Source organism: Mus pahari, chromosome 3 (genome assembly GCF_900095145.1).
Source record: "Mus pahari chromosome 3, PAHARI_EIJ_v1.1, whole genome shotgun sequence".
Taxonomy (NCBI): Eukaryota; Metazoa; Chordata; class Mammalia; order Rodentia; family Muridae; genus Mus; species Mus pahari.
The window spans coordinates 163399214-163419847 of NC_034592.1; the positions used below are offsets into that span (position 1 = coordinate 163399214).

At 49.6% G+C, this 20634-nt stretch overlaps 1 protein-coding gene across 18 annotated transcripts in view; it reads right to left on the reverse strand.

The window, feature by feature from the left end:
* The window catches only part of Kcnq2 (potassium voltage-gated channel subfamily Q member 2), a 60036-nt gene extending 43719 nt beyond the window's left edge, over positions 1–16317 (reverse strand). For 11 of the 18 annotated variants that reach the window (XM_021194305.2, XM_029535857.1, XM_029535853.1 and 8 more), the window contains exon 1: positions 15828–16306. In XM_021194305.2, the coding sequence (XP_021049964.1) occupies positions 15828–16123 (296 nt within the window). In that variant the 5' untranslated portion in view covers positions 16124–16306. Of the gene's footprint in view, positions 1–15827 lie in introns of all 18 variants that reach the window. The other 7 variants (XM_021194306.2, XM_021194304.2, XM_021194298.2 and 4 more) reach the window with 1 other exon arrangement.
* Positions 16318–20634: the final 4317 nt, after the last annotated feature.

Here is a 20634-nt window from a genome sequence, read left to right on the forward strand (position 1 = left end):
GCTCCTGAACAGAGGCAGTGGCAGCAGTGACCGGCTGCTGGCACAATCAGAACAGCACAAAGCCACGGTTACATTTCAAAACTGCAATTAATTTCTTCTGGCCCCTGTGCACAGCAAGCAAACAAATGCTCATATAAATAAATAAAAAAACAAAAAAAAAAAAAAAAACAGGAGAGAGAGAGAAGAGAGGAAACAAAGTCCAGACATCTCGTTCGTCTTCTAGCACTGATTCTGACTGCTTGGGGTATCTTCTCCCAACTTGGTCATCAAGGAAGGAATGGAAAGGAGGGTGGGGGATTCCCATGCTCTGATAAGGACCCTGGATTGGTGATGAAAACCATGAGAAACATATGAAGGTTCCTATAGCAGAAAATATGCCAGGACCAGCTTAACTCACAAGGCAAGGTAGAAGCCCAGAGGAAGCTTCCCCAAAGAGGTTTCCTGGGCCAGATCCTGCTGAGTCAGGAGGAACAGGCTTGGAGAAGCTGGGAAGGTGGGTTTTTGTTCTGTTCTGTTCTGTTTTTTGTTTGTTTGTTTTGTTTTGTTTTGTTTTTAACAGAAAAAAAAAAAAGGTTTGGTTAAGAGTGAGCATGTGCTGGGCCTGGGCAAAATAGAATTCAGGGTCAGGGACAGAATTACAAGGATAGACATCAAAAATAAGAGTATCCACAGTTAGTCCAGAAAATCCAGCCCACCACGCTACAATGTATTCCTTTATGTTAAAAACACTGAAGCTGAGCCTCAAATGAGATAGTTCATCATCAGGAAAAGGAGTTTGCTACTGACCAAACAGGATGACCTGAGTTCAATCCCTGAGATTCACATGATGGAAGGAGAAATCAACTTGACACATACGTGCATGCCTGCCTGAAAACACATGCATATGCACACACACCAAATAAAGGGTCTCTGATCAAGCATCTCAGAACATTCTGGGGGCACTTTTGAATGTGGCCACGATTTCCTGGATATACAAGACCAGTGAGGGAATAGGAACCTTGTTCCCCAGAACACTCTCCCATAGCCAGCAGGTTGTGTATCATCCATGGTACAGAGGAAAGCCATTCTGGAGCACTGCTACTCCAGCAGCTTCCAGAAAGTGCCGCCATGGCTCCTCCGTTCCACGGTTTGTTTTTTAAGTTTTCAGAACAGACAGAGCAGATGGCCCCCTCCAGGAAGACTGGTGCAGGGGAGGCTGCAAGGGACACGCAGGAAGAGTAGCGCCCACGCTGCTCCTGGAAGCTCAGAGAGAGACAGGAAGGAGCTCCTCAGGCTGTGTGACCAGGCTCCTCCCCAGGCAGGAGGCCTCCAAGGAGAGCCGGCTTAGACTTGCCACACCTCCAGGCCCAAAACAACAACAGTCTGGCCATCTGTAAGCACCTCAGTGACTGGCAACTGTCCTTCTAGACCATCCCATATTCACGTCCACTTTAGAGATGAGGAGGGGCCACTGGGGCTTTAGAAGGCTGGCGGGACTCTGTCACTTCCTACCATGTATCCTCAGGAGGTGTACAGCATGCTCCCCTAGCATCTAGCCTCCATGAGGTGGACATTTCACAGGCTTGCAGCCTCGAGCCCCAGCATAAGGGACAAATAACAACAGGAGAACAGGAGGTCACTCTCAGATCTGTCCCCTTCTCAAAGCTAGCCTCCTCCAGGCTGAGCCATCATGTGTCAGTGGTCACTCAGTCACAGGCGAAAACTGTCCTAGGAGTGCCAACCCCCTCACTTCCTGTCCTGCCATGCTGTGTGTTGCGTTCCTTGACGCTCACGGCGATTGCAACAGGGAGCCAAGAATCACCTTCTTCCCTTCTGGAGAGATAGAAACTCTGGGAATATTCATCCAGCGTGGCCAGCAGTGTTCGGAGGAGCCTGGAACCATCCACTGGGACAGGCCTGGCCATCAGAGGAATCGCCCCGTAACAAAATATTCATACTTGGAACTCAGCATTTTTCTTAACCAGATGGAACTGGGGGATGTAGGAGAAGCAGTTTTAGGGGCCCCAGGCCATGAGATATCCTCAGCTCTTGGGCTTGGCCACATCTCCCAAAGCACCCACAAACCAAGGAGCCTTGAAGCCATGGATGAGAAGAGGCCTTTCTCACAGTCTCCATCCCAGCTGATGCCAAGCCTGTAGGCTCAGAAAGGACAAGAGGTCTGCAGCAAAGATATGGTTGGTTTTTCTGCAGCCCAGAATTACAAGGGGTTTCGGGGCTAATTATGATAATAGATTCAACTTCAGGAGGCTTCCCTGGCAGCAGTTGCCAAGGAGACCAGAATCACAAGCAGCTGGTCCCCAGCCCCAGATTCCAAGAGCCAGAGAGGAGCAAGGCAGGGACCTCAGGCAGTCCTTAGCAACCCACCCTGGCATGGGGACAGTCTCCTAGAGATGGAGCTTGCTAGGAACTGTTTCTGTATCTAGAAGCACATCCAGACCCAAATCGCAAGATGCTACAGGGAGATTTAGAGCTCTGCTCTCTTCATCTAGCTGCAAGTGGGACTTCATGGGAGGGAACTCTCAACTCTAGGCAAAGGAAGATCACTTGAACCAGGGCCTGGGTACAAAAAAAGGATATAGACAGGGAGCAAAAGGTTGGGGGGCAAGGATGCAGGGTCAGAGGGCCCTCAGTCAGGCCCAGAAGCACCCCATAACGGTCAGCTGGTGCCAGCATGTGTTGAGATGTAAAGGGCACAGGTTTGGGTGGGCATGTACCTTGTGTATGCCAGGAAGACTGCCACACCAAGGAGATGTTCCTTTCCTTCTGCCTCTTTCTTCCTCCTGCCCCCTCAGTCTTATAACAGGGAATCTTTGTCTTCTGGAAAAACAAAACAAAACAAAAAAGGCACTGCCATCCCCTTCCAATCCTGCTTCACACACCAGCTGTCTCACCGTCAGACCCTGGGAACACACTCCTGCCTGGCTCCTGACCCAAAGGCTGACTTGAGCAAGCCAAGGTTCACTGAATCAATGCATGTTTAGTAACAACAACAACAACAATAAAAATTCTAGCATCATAACAGGTAAAGGAAGCTAGGTAAAGATCCCATCCTGCTCACGATTCTTAGACTATTGAAACCTGGTTCCATGGGCTGAAGGTCTCTACTTGCCTTTACGTATAATTTATGCCAGGGGTGTGGTGACCCTAAAGGCAGGCAACTGCTCCTGCCCCCACTTACAAATGAGAAAAAGAGGGGCTCCAGGCCACTTGCATGGCCCACACGGGATCCAGCTAGAGCAGGCAAAGCCACCTTGTGAGGAACCCTGTCCACAGGAGGATATTGTATGTCCACACTGGATCCCCTGCAGAAACCTGCCCAACCAGCATAACCCCACTCCTATAATGCTGGGCCTTTCCAGTTTGGGGCCTGGATTACAGTCAAGCCTGAAGAGAGGACCTATAGCAAGGTCCTCTCCATATACATCCCCTCTGGTTAAGATCACACATGGCTCCCCAAGGACCTACTGCCGCCTCGTCCATTAGACACAGCCAGCGCTGTAACCTGGAATCTAATTTCTCCCTCTAATAAACTGCTCTGCTGCCAGGACCTACTGCCTCCTTCAATGTCAGGAGTGAAGCAGAGCTGGGCTGCTGATGGCTGCTTCTAATAAAAAAAAAAATCACACACAGTTGTACATCCCCTGGGCCTAGACAGAACAGAAGCTACATGCCATCTAAGGACCTCTCAGCTGGAATGAGTCCACTCACCCTGGGGCAGTTTTGGCCTGTCCCCAACCAAGTACCACCCATAAGGCCCTGGGCATGTAAGAGAAAGTGACTCAGGGGAGACAGACAAGGCCTAGTACACACCAGATGCTCAGAAAATGCCTCAGACCCTGACAGACCATGGCTAAGGAAGCCCCAAGTCCTTGGAGACACTCGGGTGCTGATTCAGCATTTCAGGCCTCCCCAGATGGCCTCCAATAGCCCCCATCTTGTCTCCATCTCCAAACACCACAGACAGGAGGTATTCTCAAGGGACCTCTCACCCACACTGACAATTGGTCACAGGATGGCCAACAAAGGTTATCTCAAGGATGGAGGGTGCTAGAGAAGTCTGGAGTTTCTACTCTATCTGACCTATCCCCACACAATGCCATCTAGCTATTCACTCCATCAGAAGCCCAAGACTCACAAGGACCCACAGCCTAAATAGCTGCTATAGACACTATGAGGCATCCCCCAGAAAGGCTAGATATCTGCTACAGGCACAGGTGTCTAAGTTGAGACCGTACAGGGCTCAGCTGGGCAGGAACCCGCCAGCTCAGCACAGGGAGAGCCCTTCCCGGGCACCACCTCATGACCTGGCACCTCCTACTTAAGCTCTCTGGAGACTGAAGCTCCATGAGGTTAATTTATTCCATTAGTCATCGTGGGTGCTGGACAGAGCCCAGTCTACATCAGGTAGAACTGTCCCAGGCCACGCCAGGCCTACACTACATCCCTGCCTGTTGAATCATCTAAGAAGGCAGCTATACTGCAAGCTCGGAGCCCCCAACCTAGCATCCTTTACTATCTCCCAAAAGTTTATCCCAGCCCTTCCCTTCTTCATTATGCCCCATTTCAGTCAACTGTGCATCCCACTGAGACCATAGGAGACCTGTCCCATCTCAGTCCCAGGAGCAGACAGAGAGCTGTGGTGGAAACGGCAGTCAGCTTACACCTGCCCTGCTCACAGTTCTATGCTGGCCCCAGTGCCTTAAGATCCTGGCCATACCTGGTGTACCTAACTTTTCTTCTTGTTCCTTTTCTGCTCTTTCTCGGCCTCGCCACAACACCTCCATTCCTCGGGGCTTTAGTCGCCTCCTTTTGATGCCTGGTAGTAGAGCCTCCTTCTACACACACAACCCAAGGCCATCTCTTCTTCAGACTCTCCTCCCTCAGGCATGCTCACTTTCACTGAGGACACAGCCTTATCTGCTCTGCCCTCTCCAATGCCCAGGAGGCCATCCCACACCTGTACATAGGACGTATGTCCCGACTGTAGGATCCTGACATGACTAAACTGGACTCAGCTATAGACTGCTTGCTTATGTCAGTTCTAGTATCACTCGAGGGTTCCTTGGGATGTTCACAGAATGGCTGAGAAAGCCAGGACAGAAGGAAATCAGTATGGTGAGCCTTATGTAGGTCTGAAAACAGACGAGATAGGGAGTTCCCCAAGAGCCTGGCTACCTCAAACCTGGCATAGAACAAAAGACAGCTGACCATAGACAAGGCTGGGTCCCCATAAAAATCACGTGTGCGTGACAGAAATTAGCACCCACCTTGTGGTAGCTGGGGTTGTAGAGCTTAATGACACAAATAACCCACATATTCATCAACAGACAGGAGGACAGAAAAACTGGACCCCAGAGACATACAGGAAGAAGTGAAGCTGCACCACCCTACAGCTCAGGCACCCGGAGGAATCACACGCAGGGAAAAGCATCAAACACAGGGAACACCATGATCCCTTTGTAGGGAATATCAAGAACAAATCTATCACAGACAGGAAGATATCAGTGAGGACCAGAAACTGGAAAGGGGCCCTGTGGAGAACTGCCCATAGAGACAGGCGTCCTCGATGCTACAGAGTACTGTTGACTACAGGGTACTTGTAAAAACTACCATTAATTTATTTACTCCAAACAGCTAGGGCTATGCTGGGAGAATGGCAAGCACCTCTCTGGCAGAGTAAACTATCTCTCCAGAGTCGTTACATCTATACTCTAAGCAATGCTTCCTCTGTGCCTTGGGGTGTCTTCGCAAGACAGCCTGCATACACTGTACACAGAGACTCTCCAGCCCATGAGCACTGGGTCCATGGGGTCATGCTGAGAAAATGGAGACAAAGATGAAGGGTGTTCTCTGAGGCCTGTGGGGCAAGACCAGCTCAGTCTCTCTGGGAAGGCTTGAGTATAGATACAGTGTTTCCAGCTCATGAAAAGTCCTCAACAACTGTGGGCTGGGTACCATCCCTTCCAGGACATGCCCTCTTCCACCATTGAGATGATGCTGTCCATGGTTAGTACGTCCCCTCCCTCCTCTGCTGTTACCTGGTACACAACCTCCAACACAGATATTCCTGGACTTAACCTGGCCTCCTCCCCCTATAGGCCCCACCTTGCAGCTTTGAAAGCTAATATATAGGAGCCCTAGTAAAAGAAACACTTAAAAAAAAAAAAAAGGAAAGCAAAGAAAATAAGGACTTCCCCCTAACTGCTGAGATGAAAGCTCACCATGGAACCTCTCCCCTCCTGAGTATGAATCTCCATTTTCTTTCATGGTTCAGGAGGCCCATCAGGTGCTCAGAGTACCCCAACAATGGATCTCCTGACAGAGTAGCTCACAGGCCTCCCCACCCACTATCCCACATTTAATGGACAGGCATGCCCATGCCTCCTGCCCAAGCTGTGCTCCTGGGCTGGCCCCAAAGCTCACAGTATTAATTCCTGGTCATTTCTAAATACTCTCTCCCAGCCGTGCACAGCCTATGATGGAGAGCTCACCCCTCAAACAGGACCTTTTCCTGATATGATCTTCTCCTGGGCTACCCTTGCTATTCACCAGCTTTCCTAATGATCTGGATGAACATAACATGAGACAAGGCCACAATCAGAAGTACATCCTACAGAAATGGCCCTCCTGAACAGGACGTTCCTGTGAACAGAGGTATGTGTGGACATACAGGCATACAGGATACTGACTCAGATATTATCCTAAACTGAGTGTTCCCATGTGAACTAGATGGAGTTCCAATGGTTCGTGGGAGAAAACACATCACAGAACAGCTGATATGTAAGAAAATCCCAGTGTGCCACGAACTCAGGAGAGAAACCAGACCAAAAAAACAGAGTTATGGAAATCAGCAGAAGGCACAAACACACCTCTTGTTTTCCAGCATTTCCCCAATTTCCTGCATTGGGCATGTAATAAAAAGAAACACTATCCATAACCAAGTGCTTCTGTAAGAGACAAAGCAAGCTGGCCATACCAGAGCCTGCAGAGCTGTCTGCCCACGCAATTTCCTTCTGCATGCTAGAATTCAGCACTTGGGTAATTTAACAAGGTGTCACGGAGCACCATCATGGAGAAGGTTTTTTTGTTTGTTTGTTTGTTTGTTTCTATGCTGACCCAGGAAGAAGGAAACCTACCTGTGTCTTTGTCCTACAATCCCTAGGACCCTCTAGAAATAACTCCCCAAGCTCTTGCCCCTTCCAAGGCTAACAAAGGTAACCCAAGCCTCCTCTTGTGAGAAGGCGGGAGCAGCAATCACACCGCGGAGCTTTTCTGCTCACAAGCAAATACCGCTGTGCACTTGGGTCCAGGACCACGGTCAGCACCACAGAGGCCACCCCTCCTTCTCTTGTCCCTTCCCAATTCCAGGAATACAGAAACTCCCACCTCCTCCTCCTCAAGAATAGCAGGCCTTCTTCTCTGCTGGCCACCTGAATAGGAGGGGTGGCAGGCATGGTCCCAGACCCTTGCTCTACATGCTTTCTCCCACCAGAGGCTTTCTACAAAGGTAATGAACAGCAAGCAGCGATATCTGTGTATCTAGCCTGAGGAGAAATAATGTTCTGAATGAGGGCATTTTTGCAGTAGTTAAAAAGCTTCTTGCAAGATCTCCTACTGCTCAGAGGTGTTTGTTAAGACATCTGGGAACCTCACAGCAGCAATGCTAGCAGTGGTCAGATCTCAGATACGTCCTTCATTTCCATCATCAAGGAACCCTTCCCCCCCACGTGCTCCCAGCAGTGGGCCTGAAAGTGGGGCCTGGGCATCTCCCCCACACCCAGCAGAGGAAAACATCAGAACAGCGAGGTGCAGGTGGCAAGTGTATGGCCATTATAGATTCCGTGGTGGCCTACAATGCACCCCAGGAATGAGCATAATAACATCTCAAGGAGAGAGAAGCCAGGAGTCACAACTGACCAGAGAGAAGAAGGCCAGCCTGGGGAATCACTGTGTGGCAAATCACCTCATATGTCACCAGGTTTTTCCGACATGACGTAGCTGCCGCACACATGAACTCACAACACATAAACAAGATCAAGTCAGTTAATAATTCCAACACAGAGGAAGGAGAGGCTCCCAAGGTCCCACCCACAGCTGAGGACCTACTGTCAGTTGATGGCTGCTGATGGATGCAGAGTCACTTGTCTTTGGAATGTGAGAACTGGTAGGTTGTCCATGCCCTGGTGGATAACTCCATACCCATGTGTTAAAGGCCATACTAATTGGATTCAGTGGGTTCTAAAAAATAAAAATAATTTTTAAAAAAAGCCAGTTGTGGTGGTGTCCACCACTGGGGAGGTACAGGCAGGCAGATGTCTGTGAGTTTGAGATCAACCTGGTGTACATATCCAGTTCTAGGCAAGTCAGGGTTACATGGTAAGACCTTTTCATAAAATAAGGTAAAAATAAATCTAAAAATTAAAGACAAAATAAAAAGAGATGACATGAAATAGAGAAGACAGTTGAGGAGGGAAACGGGGAATAGGGATGAATATGACCAGGACACCTGGTATCTATGTATAAAATTCTCAAAAAATAAACAAACAAAAATTAATGAAGCATCCAAATAGTCTCCCATCGACCCTGGTGCTCCAGAGGCCCCTGATGTGTTTCCTCCAGCTATCGCTCATCACCGTTACATCAGAGCCCCCCACACTCACAGCACCGTCCTTCAACACAGCTTCTTCTGTATGGGCGTCCCAAAAATGTTTTATTTCTACCTTGCTTCCCAAAACTGGGGCCCCTGAAGAAGTTGTCCCCTGCCTCGTACTCCCCAGCCAGTGTCTTTCCAAGTCAAAGCAGAAAGGTGGCACCAGCCCTACAAAGTCCCCAGCACAGGACAAAGCCGGTGGCTCTCAGATGGAAGGGGCCAGAGACCAGGCAGAACCTGGAGCAAGGACAGCCCCTCTACTTAGGGGAAAGGAGGGATCTCAGGGGATGCCATCTCAAGTGGAGGTTGTGGATGTCACCCCAAGTGATTCTGTGGAAGTTGCTGACACCTAAGAGATCATCAAGGAATCTATGCTATCTTCAAGCAACCCCCACTAGAACATTCTAGAATAACAGCCCAGGTGGGCGTTCACAAAATTATTCCCAATATCAGAAAAGAAATGGAAGACCTAATTCTGTCCCAGCTGGACACCCAGCTGAGCCCAAAGACAACAGAGGGTGTGTCTGGTACACATCTGGCCTCCTTTTTCCATGCAGAGAAGCCACTGTCCCAGAATCCTCTTTTCCTCCACAAAGGCTCTGATGGCCCCAGCAGCCAAATCCTTTAGCTCACTGAAGATGGACGGGGATGGATGATTGGGGAACACTCTCAGAGCTTCCCTTTAATGAATGAAAGAATGAAATTGGGACTGGGAGGCAGCTCAGTTGGTAAAGTCCTTGACACACATGAGGACCTGAGTTTGACCCCTGGTACTTGTATTTAAAAAGCCAGGCATGACGTACACTTTTGTTATCCCAGCGCTGAGGAGGCAACCTAGCAAAATTCAAGTAAGAGACCTTGTCTCTAAAAGCAAGATGGACATAGCTCCTGGTTGACAACAAATAAGGGTTGACCTTTGGCCTCTATACACATGCACACATAAACCTGCACACATACAATAAAAAAGAGAACATGCAGATGCCGGGAGGACTCCTGTTGCCCTCTGTCCTGCACAAGGCAGTAATCCTAAGCAGATTTCCACACTAGACAGTTGTTCGAAAGACCTAGCCCTGGGAGCATGGACATGAAGTACAGCATCTGTGCACAGCTTATAGGACACACCTGGGGTTCTGAGAACTATAAAAAAAAAAATGTCAGCAAGAAAACAGAAATAGGAGTTCACTTCATACAGAGACCCCAGTGGGAGGCCTAGCTGAACAGGCTGGGCAGGCACATGGCAACTATGAGTCACTGTCAAACTGATCTTTGGGGACAGTCACAGGTCGACTCACCACCATCACCACCCTGCACTTCATCTCAAATCAGATAAACTGCTTCTGCTGTTGTTAGGCAGTTGGACAGATGCTACTGGGTTTCCTCCTCCAAATGACGGCTTGGTGCCTGGTGCGTCACTGTGAGTGAGGCGCTGTTTGAAGAAGCTCCTGGAGCTGTCAGCAAATTGTTGTCGGAAAGCAAAGCCCAGTTCCAGGCATGAAAGGGAAAGGGCCGTGCTTGGCAGGCATCCACACGCAGAGGACAGTGCTCACTGTGAAGGGGGCTCAGCCAAGCCAACTAACTCATCCACGTCTGGGTAGAAACCAGATGTCTACAGGGCTTGCTCAGCAGTTCCCCTGCAGCCTGAGGGGCTTACTGGCAAAAACCTGCACACTATATTTTTCCATCCAAAATCATTCCTCTCCTCAACACCCAACCTTTAGGGTGCTGTCACGCATGCTATTCAGTTCCACGGAGGAAGACATCTTAATCAACACAAAGTCTCACGGTTCTAGGAGAACGGCTGGCCCTCTTGGAGCTGGCCCACTGGCAAGCTTCTGACACTCATAACTCATGTCTAAACGTTCTAAACCTGTGCCTCCTGTTAAACAGTGGCCCAAATCATCTTGCCAAGATCAAGGTACAGACTGGAATCTGAGGCTTTGTCTAAGGATTGGCTGATGAACCGGAGGTTAAGAGACACTGTCTACAGCTGGGCCAGCCATAGTCCCAAGACTTCCACATCCCACTGGATAACTTTTTACTCTGCAAAACCTCAGGCATCACAAGCCAGTGAACATCAGCACTTACAAATCTTTGTGTCTAGTGACTCAAATCCACACCCAGCCAGGATCGTCACTCACATATTATGAACAAGGAAACTGGAGTCTGGAAACTGGTTCTGGAGCTGATCAATGGAAGCAGGGCCATCCAGAGCCCTTAGTCCCAAACCCTGCCATCTTTCACCCCTGAGAAGTAACAAGAGTCCCCTGCCAACCCCACCCCAGCAGCTATAGCGCAAAGGTGCATACTTGGTGGGTGGAGGATGCATAGGTAATTACATGGTAAGACAGTCTGCTTTTATTCAGCATATTTGGTATAGTTGGTTTTTGTTTGGTTGGTTGGTTGGTTTTATTTTTGTTTTTTCGAGACAGGGTTTCTCTGTGTAGCTCTGACAGTCCCGGAACTCACCCTGTAGACCAGGCTGGCCTCAAACTCATAAAGATCTGCCTGCTTCTACCTCCCAAGTGCTGGGAATAAAGGCAGGGGCCAGCAAGGCCCAGCTCAGCACTATTTGTAACAAGAAATGGGGCACACACCAAGGTCCCTGAAAAGAAGCATTGCTCTTTATCAACTTTGGCTCACCAGGGGACAGCAGCTGCCAGATCAGAGCTCGCTCTCCTCTCAAAATGGGGCCCTCTAATGTCACTTCAGCCTTTAAAGGACATGACCAGGATCAGGGCCAGGACCAACCCTTCCATCCAACAGCAGGGATGCACAGATGGTTCAGAGCACACACCACATCCCTTCCCCATCCTTTTATGTGTCAATTCAGGATGCATATGCTCAAATACAGCTGTTAGTATCCTCCACAGAGTACTCCAAGGAGCCCTTAGTCCTAGGGACTCACCCATTTCCCTAGATTCAACCCTACAATGAGTAGTGGATTCACTGTTCACAGTAGGTAGTGTGGTGGACATCACAACATTCTCATCAACAGGGGGTCAGAAAACCTCACCCAGGACACCCTAGAACATCCAAGATCATGAGTATTTACAAAATCCTGTATAATATGCTCATTGGAAGACACTAAAGGCCCCACCACTGGGCTCCAACTGTACTGTCAGACACTGTCACTGGCTCCTCGGAAGCACTCCAGATTCAAGTCATTTCAGAATCAAGGCCAGCATCTGGGAGCATTCCCAGCACCTAGTAGTCTCCATGTCAAAGTTCTCTGGGCTGGTGATATGGTGTGTGTCCTTCTAAGTCTCCATATAGATGGCTTTACATGTCCAACTCATGTTGGTATCCATAAAAATGAGATTTCTCTGCTCTCATCTGCAACCCTGCCCAGAACGCTCGCCATCTAGTTGCTAATCCATCATTTCTTTACAGATACAAGGATGCTTAAAGATTTACACATAACCAGAGCCAAGAGACTGCAATTGTTCTTTCTCTCCAGTGCCCTTTAAGATATCAGTGAGGGTTAGAAACTGAGCAGGCCTGGGAAGGTGGGCAAACCCAGGCCCCATGAGAAACACAGGTTTCCCTGGAAACCCACAACTCTCTGAGGTATTTCCATCTTTTGGGAAAATTCCATAAGATTCTCTGATTCTCGATCAATGAGGCTACAGAAAGGCCTGCTACTTGAGAGAAGCTGGGCACACGACACCACCTAGTGATTGGGATTCTTCTTCTGATCACTGCCACATACCATAAGTCAGAGACCAGACCTGGGTACTCCAAGTGACCACCTCTCCTGTCTGCCTCAGATGAGGATCAGAACTACTCCTCAAATGATCCACCTACTCCAACTTCCATAGTCCTTACCATCCTCAGAGCTAAAAGCAGTTAAGGAGGATGAGAAGGAGCTGCAGAGCAGCCTAGACACCATTCTTGTGGGGGAAGGAAGCCTATCTGGGTCCAAAGCACCCAAAGAGCCTTGAACAAGGACATGGTCCTGGATGCTACTTTTTCTGTGAAATGGGAGGTGACACCTGGCTGGACAGCCTATGGCAGTGGTTCTGGGGCTCCTAAGGTCTCTATGGGGATACCTGTACATTGTGGACAGAGGAGCCTTGGTGATCAGCCCAAAGAGCTGAGCTATGGGAAAACCCAGAACCCAAAGTACAGCCCCCCACGACTTGGTTTCCCATTTAGTTCTTTCAAATGCCATGCCTTTCTAGATGTCCACTGGCCTGGATGTTGGAAGAACAAGCTGTCCACACTCTCAGCTCTCAGCTCTAAGGCAGGCTGCCTCTCAGCTTATACAGGAAGACCTTTTCAGCCTCAGCTTCCCCATCATGCTCCTCTGGCCAGCAGGCAGTAAGTCTAGCATGTGATAGGGGCATCATAACCCGGCAACCTCTCCCTAAGTCCCTGAGCTACTTGGAGCTCCCACTCGGCTCTTAGCACATCAGATGAACATGACTCCTCTAAGGCCCCCATAGTACTCCCACTGCTACCTAGAATCTTGTCTTCCCTGTGGCCCACCCTTTTGGGAGCAGGGGGAACTGGGTAGTTCAAATGGCTCTGCCTGGGTGACCTCCAGGTTGAGTGTAGAGATATTTCTGAAAACATCTCTCACAAGCAGTCCATAATGGCATTGCCTTGTAAGAGACAAACTAAAGAGCCCTGTGGCCAGTGAGTCTGACCTTGCCTACCAAGGTCCGAACCAAGAGTGGACACCTCCTGACTCTGGGCAGTGGCTAACCTTCAGAGACCCAGCAGGACTGGCCAAGAGGCTGGTATGTCTGGACATCTCACAGACCAGGCTTTGGTGGCCAAAGGAAGAAGGAAAGTGACCCAGGAAAATCCAATACTCCTTAAATGAGAAACTCACTTCTATGGGCCTTGGATCTGTTCCCCACCAGCTACCTGGCCTCAGGAGGGGCTGTGTCATCCTTGCTAACTAATGAACAAACCAAACACTGCCTAACACACAGCATAGCCCAGTCCATGCAGATCAGTAGTCCACACAAGGGTTTGCCACATGGTCAGGAATCTCAGGCTAGTGGACTTCCTAAATTAGACAAAAATCGATGTGGAGGATTCCATGCCTGGAAACTAGGGGCATGGGTCATGAGCGACAAAGACATCGGAGATGTGTCACCTTTCACAATGGAATCAATAGGCATCCTGGAAGATATCAGTTGGTCTTCACAAAGTCCAGGAAGCCAGGAGTGGCTGTTACCACCTTACTGATGAAAGGGGTTCTGGGTCTAGACATTGTGTCTGGCCCTGAGTTAGCAACCAGAGACTCTGTCCTTCTTCAGTGCTCTCCCTCCTGCCCCTAATCCCAAGACATCTCCCTGAAAGATCCAGCCACAAAGTATAGAAGCCAAGGAACTTGCAGCAAGTGGTATGTCTTCATGGTCTAAACCCTAAAGTCTGGGACACTGCAGGGGGCAGGAGTGGTTCTATGGTGGGTAATGTAGATGGGGAGGGGACACAGATCCAATAAAGCAAGGACCTCCCACACTGGACTTTTGGGCTCCAGATGCTTCTACTTTTAGGGAACAGGATGTAGGCAGCAGAAACAGAGAAACCGACCAGTCAGACTTAGGGATAGAACAGGGCACCATAGAGGCTACAGACCCTTCCCCCCAAAGGTTCCTAGATAATGCTGCCAGTCTGGGCACACACACCCAGCCCTGTGGACACAGGATTCCATCCTGTCTGTGTCCCAGGAGTCACCTCAGGCCAGGACCTGGCTGGATGTCTACAGCCAGCCAAAGTAGAAATGTTTGGGCCCCAAGACAGACAAGGAGGTGGTGGTTACAGCAGAAGGACCATTAGGGACACATTGACTCTTCCTTGGAGTAAAGAAAAACAGGGGACCCTGGGCAAGGGAAACTCAAATTTACCTTTCTGGAGGAGGTAGGGGCTGACACTACAGGCTGCTCCCCTTGGACAGCCTTATTGGTGAAACCTTTGCCTTGGAGAATTTCAGGACTATCCACAGGAGTGCGTACACACACACACACACACACACACACACACACACACTACTCATAGGTTGTGACGACCCCAGGACATCATTCTGCAGGCATCCAGGAATTTCCCTCTATGGACCTTTCCTTGTCCCCAAACCTGTTCTCATCACATGCAGAATACTCCCAGGCCCACTCATGGGACACATATCCTGCCAAGGCCAGGACAGGTGGGCACCTCGATAGAGACTTTTCCTGAACATGGGTCTCACTCCCATCCCCAAATGATGCTTCCCATACAAAATGGCCGAGTCTTAGTGCTCCTCCTCTGTCCCTGGTTCTACTGGAATAGGAGAGCCAGCGTCCTTGCACGGGGAGGTTATGCATACTAACGTACCACACACACACACACACACACACACACACACATGTGTACGTGTGAAACAGGTTCGACTCTCCCTAGCTCTGCCCCAGAAGGAGTCCCAGACTTGGGGAGAGGAGCAGCCCCTTCCAGGCCCAAAGCTGGCAGTACTGGGGGATAATAGTCCTCTCTCAGGGATCTAAAGCCCAGAATGTGTAGCAAGATCATCAGCAGGTGCAAAGGGACTACTTAGAGTGTAAAGAACAAGAAGAGTGGGCCTCCGGAGATGGGTACAGGCAACTGCCCTCAGCCAGGGCTGAGGTGATGTGATGTTAGGTCCCCTCCCCATTTCTGCAACCCGGAAGCTCAGAGAGGTAGCAAGAGGTTAGGAGGATGGCTGAGAAGAGGCCAATCTTCTGTACTGCCCCTACTTGAATGTCGGAGAGAACCCACGGGGATGCAGAGGGGCGAATGAGTTCATACCTAGAGCTGAGCCGCCCTCCCTCCTAGCCGGCCCTTTGTTCCGCGCTGCGGGCCGTGGGGAGGGGCCTCTCGGGCTGAGGGGGGCTGGGGCGCCAGTACATCCCGTCCTGCGGGGGAAGGGCTGGTACAATCCAGCCTAGAGGCCGTAACCCTCTCCCCCCCCAAAAAAATAAAACAGTCCCTGACTCCAGAATGATCTCCAAAGTCACTCTCCAATCCCTATCCTTTGCTTTAACCCGAGACTGCAGTGCCACGACCCAAACCCCACGCCCACGACGCGAACCAGGCGCGCGCGCGGACACGCACACCAGGGCCCCTCAGTCCACCGCAGCTGCGCCTGCAATCAACCCGCGGCCGGGCCAGGGTTTCGCCAGGCCCACCGCTCACCACATCGCGGGCCACTTACACGTAGGCGTGGTAGATGAACGCCCAGCCGCGGGGCCGCTCTAGCACGTTGTAGAGGAAATTCTGCAGCTTGCGGTAGAAGGCGTTGCGCTTCGGGGGCTTCCCGGCTCCCGCGCCGCCCGTCCGCGGCTTGCTCAAAACGCTGCCGCGCTTGGGGGCCTCGGAGCCCGCGATGAGTAGCGCGCCGTCGCGAGTGGAGTCGGGCGCGCCGGGGTCCAGCCCCACGAAGCCCACCTTGAGCTTCTTTTCCCCGCTGGTGCCGGGGTACACGCCACCGTTGCGCGACTTCTGCACCATGGTGCCTGCGGCGCCCTATCGGGCGCGGGCTCAGCGGGGGCGGCGCGCAGGGGGTGGCGCGGGCCCCAGCCCAGGCCTCCGGTCCGGCCGCATGGCGAGGCGGCTGCGGCTCTGCGTTCCTACCTGGCCCGGCCGCGCGCGGGGACGCTGCGGCCACCCGGCTCCGCGCGCGCCTCGGTGCCTGGCCCGCTTCCGCGAGGGCTCCTCCCGCCGCCCCGCCCCGCCTGCCTTAACCCCTACGACGCCATTGTAGTGGCAGGCAGGGAGAGCTGGTCCAGGTGTACTACCTCAAAGGACAACCTTCCTGCTCTCATAGCCCGGTAATCCTTGAGGGGAAGTCCAGCCCTGCTGTCACCTCTGAGAAGGGCAAAGCACCTGTGTTGACCTGGAGTCGGCAAGTGGACACCTTTGGGAGAGGAAGATCCTGGCCATTGTTAAGTTCGGTGTTAAAGATTCAGCCCACCAGGATCTTGGCTCTTAGCATCAAGAGGGCCAGCCATGAGGAAGGCCCAGCACTTCCTCTGGGTGTGCAGGGAAGTTTTACAGGCTCTCTAAGGGTAGCCAGAGCAGTGCTTAGAGCAGAATCCTTGCCCACCTCCAGGCTTACTGGCCAACTGGACATGGTTAAGGAGGAGGCACCATCCTGGCCCACCCAGTCAGAAGAGGCCTTGAGGTACAAAGTGTGTGGGGGTGGGGTGGGGGGAGGGAAGTGCTACCCACTCCCTTGCGCGGGCTGGCTTTACCATCACCTCTGGGTCATCTTCCATTCAAGTCTCTGTAAAAGAACTGTAAGTTTTATAAGTAGGGTTGGAGAGATAGCTCAGTAGTTAAAAGCACTGACCGTTCTTTGAAAAGACCTGGGTTTGGTTCCCAGTACCCATATGACATTAGGAACTTAACTCCAGTCCAGAGAATGCAACGACCTCTTGTGGCCTTCTTGAGCACTGCAAGCTTGTGGTACTCATACATACACGCAGGCAAAACATACCCACTAAATATAACGTAAAAATAAACAAATCTCAAAATAGTATTTTTAAAATAACTAAATAAGTGTTTACAGATCATAGATGGCAACTGGGAAGGGCCTAGCTCATTCTATCCATCCTCCTGGGGCAATCAGAGCCCCAACTGGGCAGTGGTGGTGCAAACCTTTAATCCCAGCACTTGGGAGGCAGAGGCAGGCAGACTTCTGTGAGATTGAGGCCAGCCAAGTCTACAGAGAGAGTCCCAGGACAGCCAGAGCACACAGAGGAATTCTGTCTGGGGATGGGGGTGAGTCAGAGTCCTGAGGGATAGAAGGTTCTGGTTCCCTAGGAAGGAAATGTGTTCCAAGAGGAGGCACTGAAAGGAAGGCAGAGGGTCAAGGCTCTCTAGAGTTCCATAACACCAACAGATACAAACTTACTCATCTTCTCTTTTGGGGGGAAAATGGGGACACACCCTTGAAGTCGTTATGAGCCATTAGCCCACAAACTTTCTGGTACTATAGAGTATCTATCACAGAGAGAGAGAGAGAGAGAGAGAGAGAGAGAGGAGAATGGGAGAGCTTATGGGGGAGTAAAGTTGGTGTAGAGATATCTGCGTTCCCAAGATCTCTGCTCTCTACCAATGTTGTTTGTACCAACAGCTTTGCCACATTTCAGAAGGTTCTAGAAAGTGACTCCTTCATTGTGACTTGTAACTCCTTTCTTCCTCTGCTTAAGATGTCTTCCCAGGAAGCTGGCTCATTAATCATTTATGTTTTTTTTAATACCACGTCTTGCACACCTGTGGGCCATGCACTGTCAGCAGCTCGGTTACCAGCATTCAGCTGGCCTCCCCAAGATCCAGAAAAGTGGGTCGTGTATACCGAGTCAAGCAAGCAACGGGAATTTCATTTTACTTAAAAGTAGATAGGGAAAGCTTACAGGCTCAGGCCATATTTGCCAAGACTGCATTAACAAGATTCCAGAGAAGAGTGGTGGAAAAATTTAGATGCACATGATAACCCAGCTCCAGCTGGGGAGAGCTCTGGTCCAGGCTGAAGCAGTAGCAGCCCACATCAGAGTCATCTTTCAGCCGGGCGCTGTCCCTTCAGCACCTCCTTGACAGCCTGCCTGCAATATCAGTCTGTTCCTCTCTCCGTGAAGATGGCTCCCTGTTCTGTTATTACTGAGCTACATAACGTTGCTCATCATGCCCAACAGTCAGAGACGTTGGACCACAAAAAACACAAGATCACATTGACTCCTACCATGTCAAAGAGAAGTTTAAAGATTTTGCTAATACCCGCGGCCCTCGAAGTCCTCCTTCATATATCCCTTCCTATTCAAAACAATAATTTGGGGACATAGCTTAGTAGTAAAAATACTTGTTTTGGCCGGGCGGTGGTGGCGCACGCCTTTAATCCCAGCACTTGGGAGGCAGAGGCAGGTGGATTTCTGAGTTCGAGGCCAGTCTGGTCTACAAAATGAGTTCCAGGACAGAGAAACCCTGTCTCGAAAAAAACAAACAAACAAACAAAAACAAAAGAAAACAAAAAACAAACAAACAAAAACTTGTTTTGAATGCATTATATCCTGGATCCCATCCCCAGCACTTTTTTTTTATTATTATTATTATTTTCTTTATTTACATTTCAAATGCTATCCCGAAAGTTTCCTATACCCTCCCCCCACCTCTGCTCCCCTACCCACCCACTCCCACTACTTGGACCACCAGCACTTTTTTAAAATTAATATATTTAGCCAGGCACAGTGGCTCACACATATAATCCCAGAACTCAGGGGCTTAGACAGAAGGAGTATCAAGAGTTCAGAGCTGCCGGGCAGTGGTGGCGCTCGCCTTTAGTCCCAGCATTTGGTAGGCAGAGGCAGGTGGATCTCTGAGTTTGAGGCCAGCCTGGTCTACAGAGTGAGTTCCAGGACAGCCATGGCTACACAGAGAAACCCTGCGTACGTACAAATACATGGATACATACACTACACACACACACACACACACACACACACACACACACACATATATATATATATATATATATATATATATATATATGGTTCATATATATGGTTCATATATGATTCATATATCTATATGTGGTTCATATATCTATATATGGTTCATACATATATATGGTTCATATATATATATATATATATATATATATATATATATATATTGGCTGTTCTTCCAGAGATCCTGGGTTCAATCTCCAAAACCACATGGCACCTCACAACTGTCTGTAACTCCAGTTGCAGGGGGATCTGGCACCCTCATACAGATATAAATGCAGGCAAAACACCAGTATATGTTAAAAATAATCTTAATAAATTGGAAATGTATTTTTTTTTAAATTTATTTATTTATTATATGTAATTACACTGTAGCTGACTTCAGACACTCCAGAAGAGGGCATCAGATCTTGTTACGGATGGTTGTGAGCCACCATGTGGTTGCTGGGATTTGAACTCGGGACCTTTGGAAGAGCAGTCGGTGCTCTTACCCACTGAGCCATCTCACCAGCCCTGGAAATGTATCTTAAAATAAATCTTAAAAAGAGAAAAAGCAAAAATCCGAGAGGCTATGGCCAATATATTTTCTGCCTGGGCCTTTCTGAACTTGTATCTTTGTATCCACTGTCTCAGAGCCTGCAAGGGTGAAGGGTCTATGAGCCATGGTTATTGCGACTACTCATGATGGAGACCCACCAGCATATCACCTCTCTAGAGAGCTACACACAGCAACATGGGTCAGAGGAATGCCAGTGCTTTCTGGATGGAAACCTACCATTCTTTTTCTCTCCAGCTGAGATTGGGACTCAGGTCTCAGAGATGCCAACCAAGTACAGGGAATGTTGTGCTCCCTCCGTGGTCTGTGGTGGCCAGACTGTCAGAACCCTTCAGTGAAGTCACAAGGAGTATGTGCAAACAGTTGCCACCATCCAAAGCCCCTTCTACGAAGCCCAGCTTTATAGTCTGAGCAAGCCTGATGGTTACATAATAGCATTTACACCCAGGAGCTCCGTCACCCTTTTTCCAAGGGTCAGCTATCACAGTCAGCAGTACATGGGGATCTCTTCCAACAGAGACCTCCTTCCAAGGAAGACAGAGCAGCTGCTAAGGACCAGAAGGAAGAACACTGCCAGCCGGGAAACAGACTCAATTTGGGGAAATGAGAAGAGACAGGTTCTCAGTCACTCTGGCTGGGCAGAGCTGCGGTTGTTTTAATCCTGTAATTTGGACGACAGGAAGTGCCTACCCAGGCAGAAAGGCCCCCCTCAAAGGAATTTTCCACTATTAAGTAGAAAGACTGTTGGTCTGGATCATAAAGAACAATGCAGTGAGGGAAAGACAAGATATAAAAGTGCTGTGTTTTTTGTTTTTTTAAATCTGACAGGAACACTTACAGGTTGAAGTCAATAAGAATTTAATTTATAGAAGAGTTTTTTTGTTTGTTTGTTTTTGATTGGTTGGGGGGTTTCGGGGTTTTTTGTTTGTTTGTTTTTTTTGTTTTTGTTTTTTTTTTTTTTT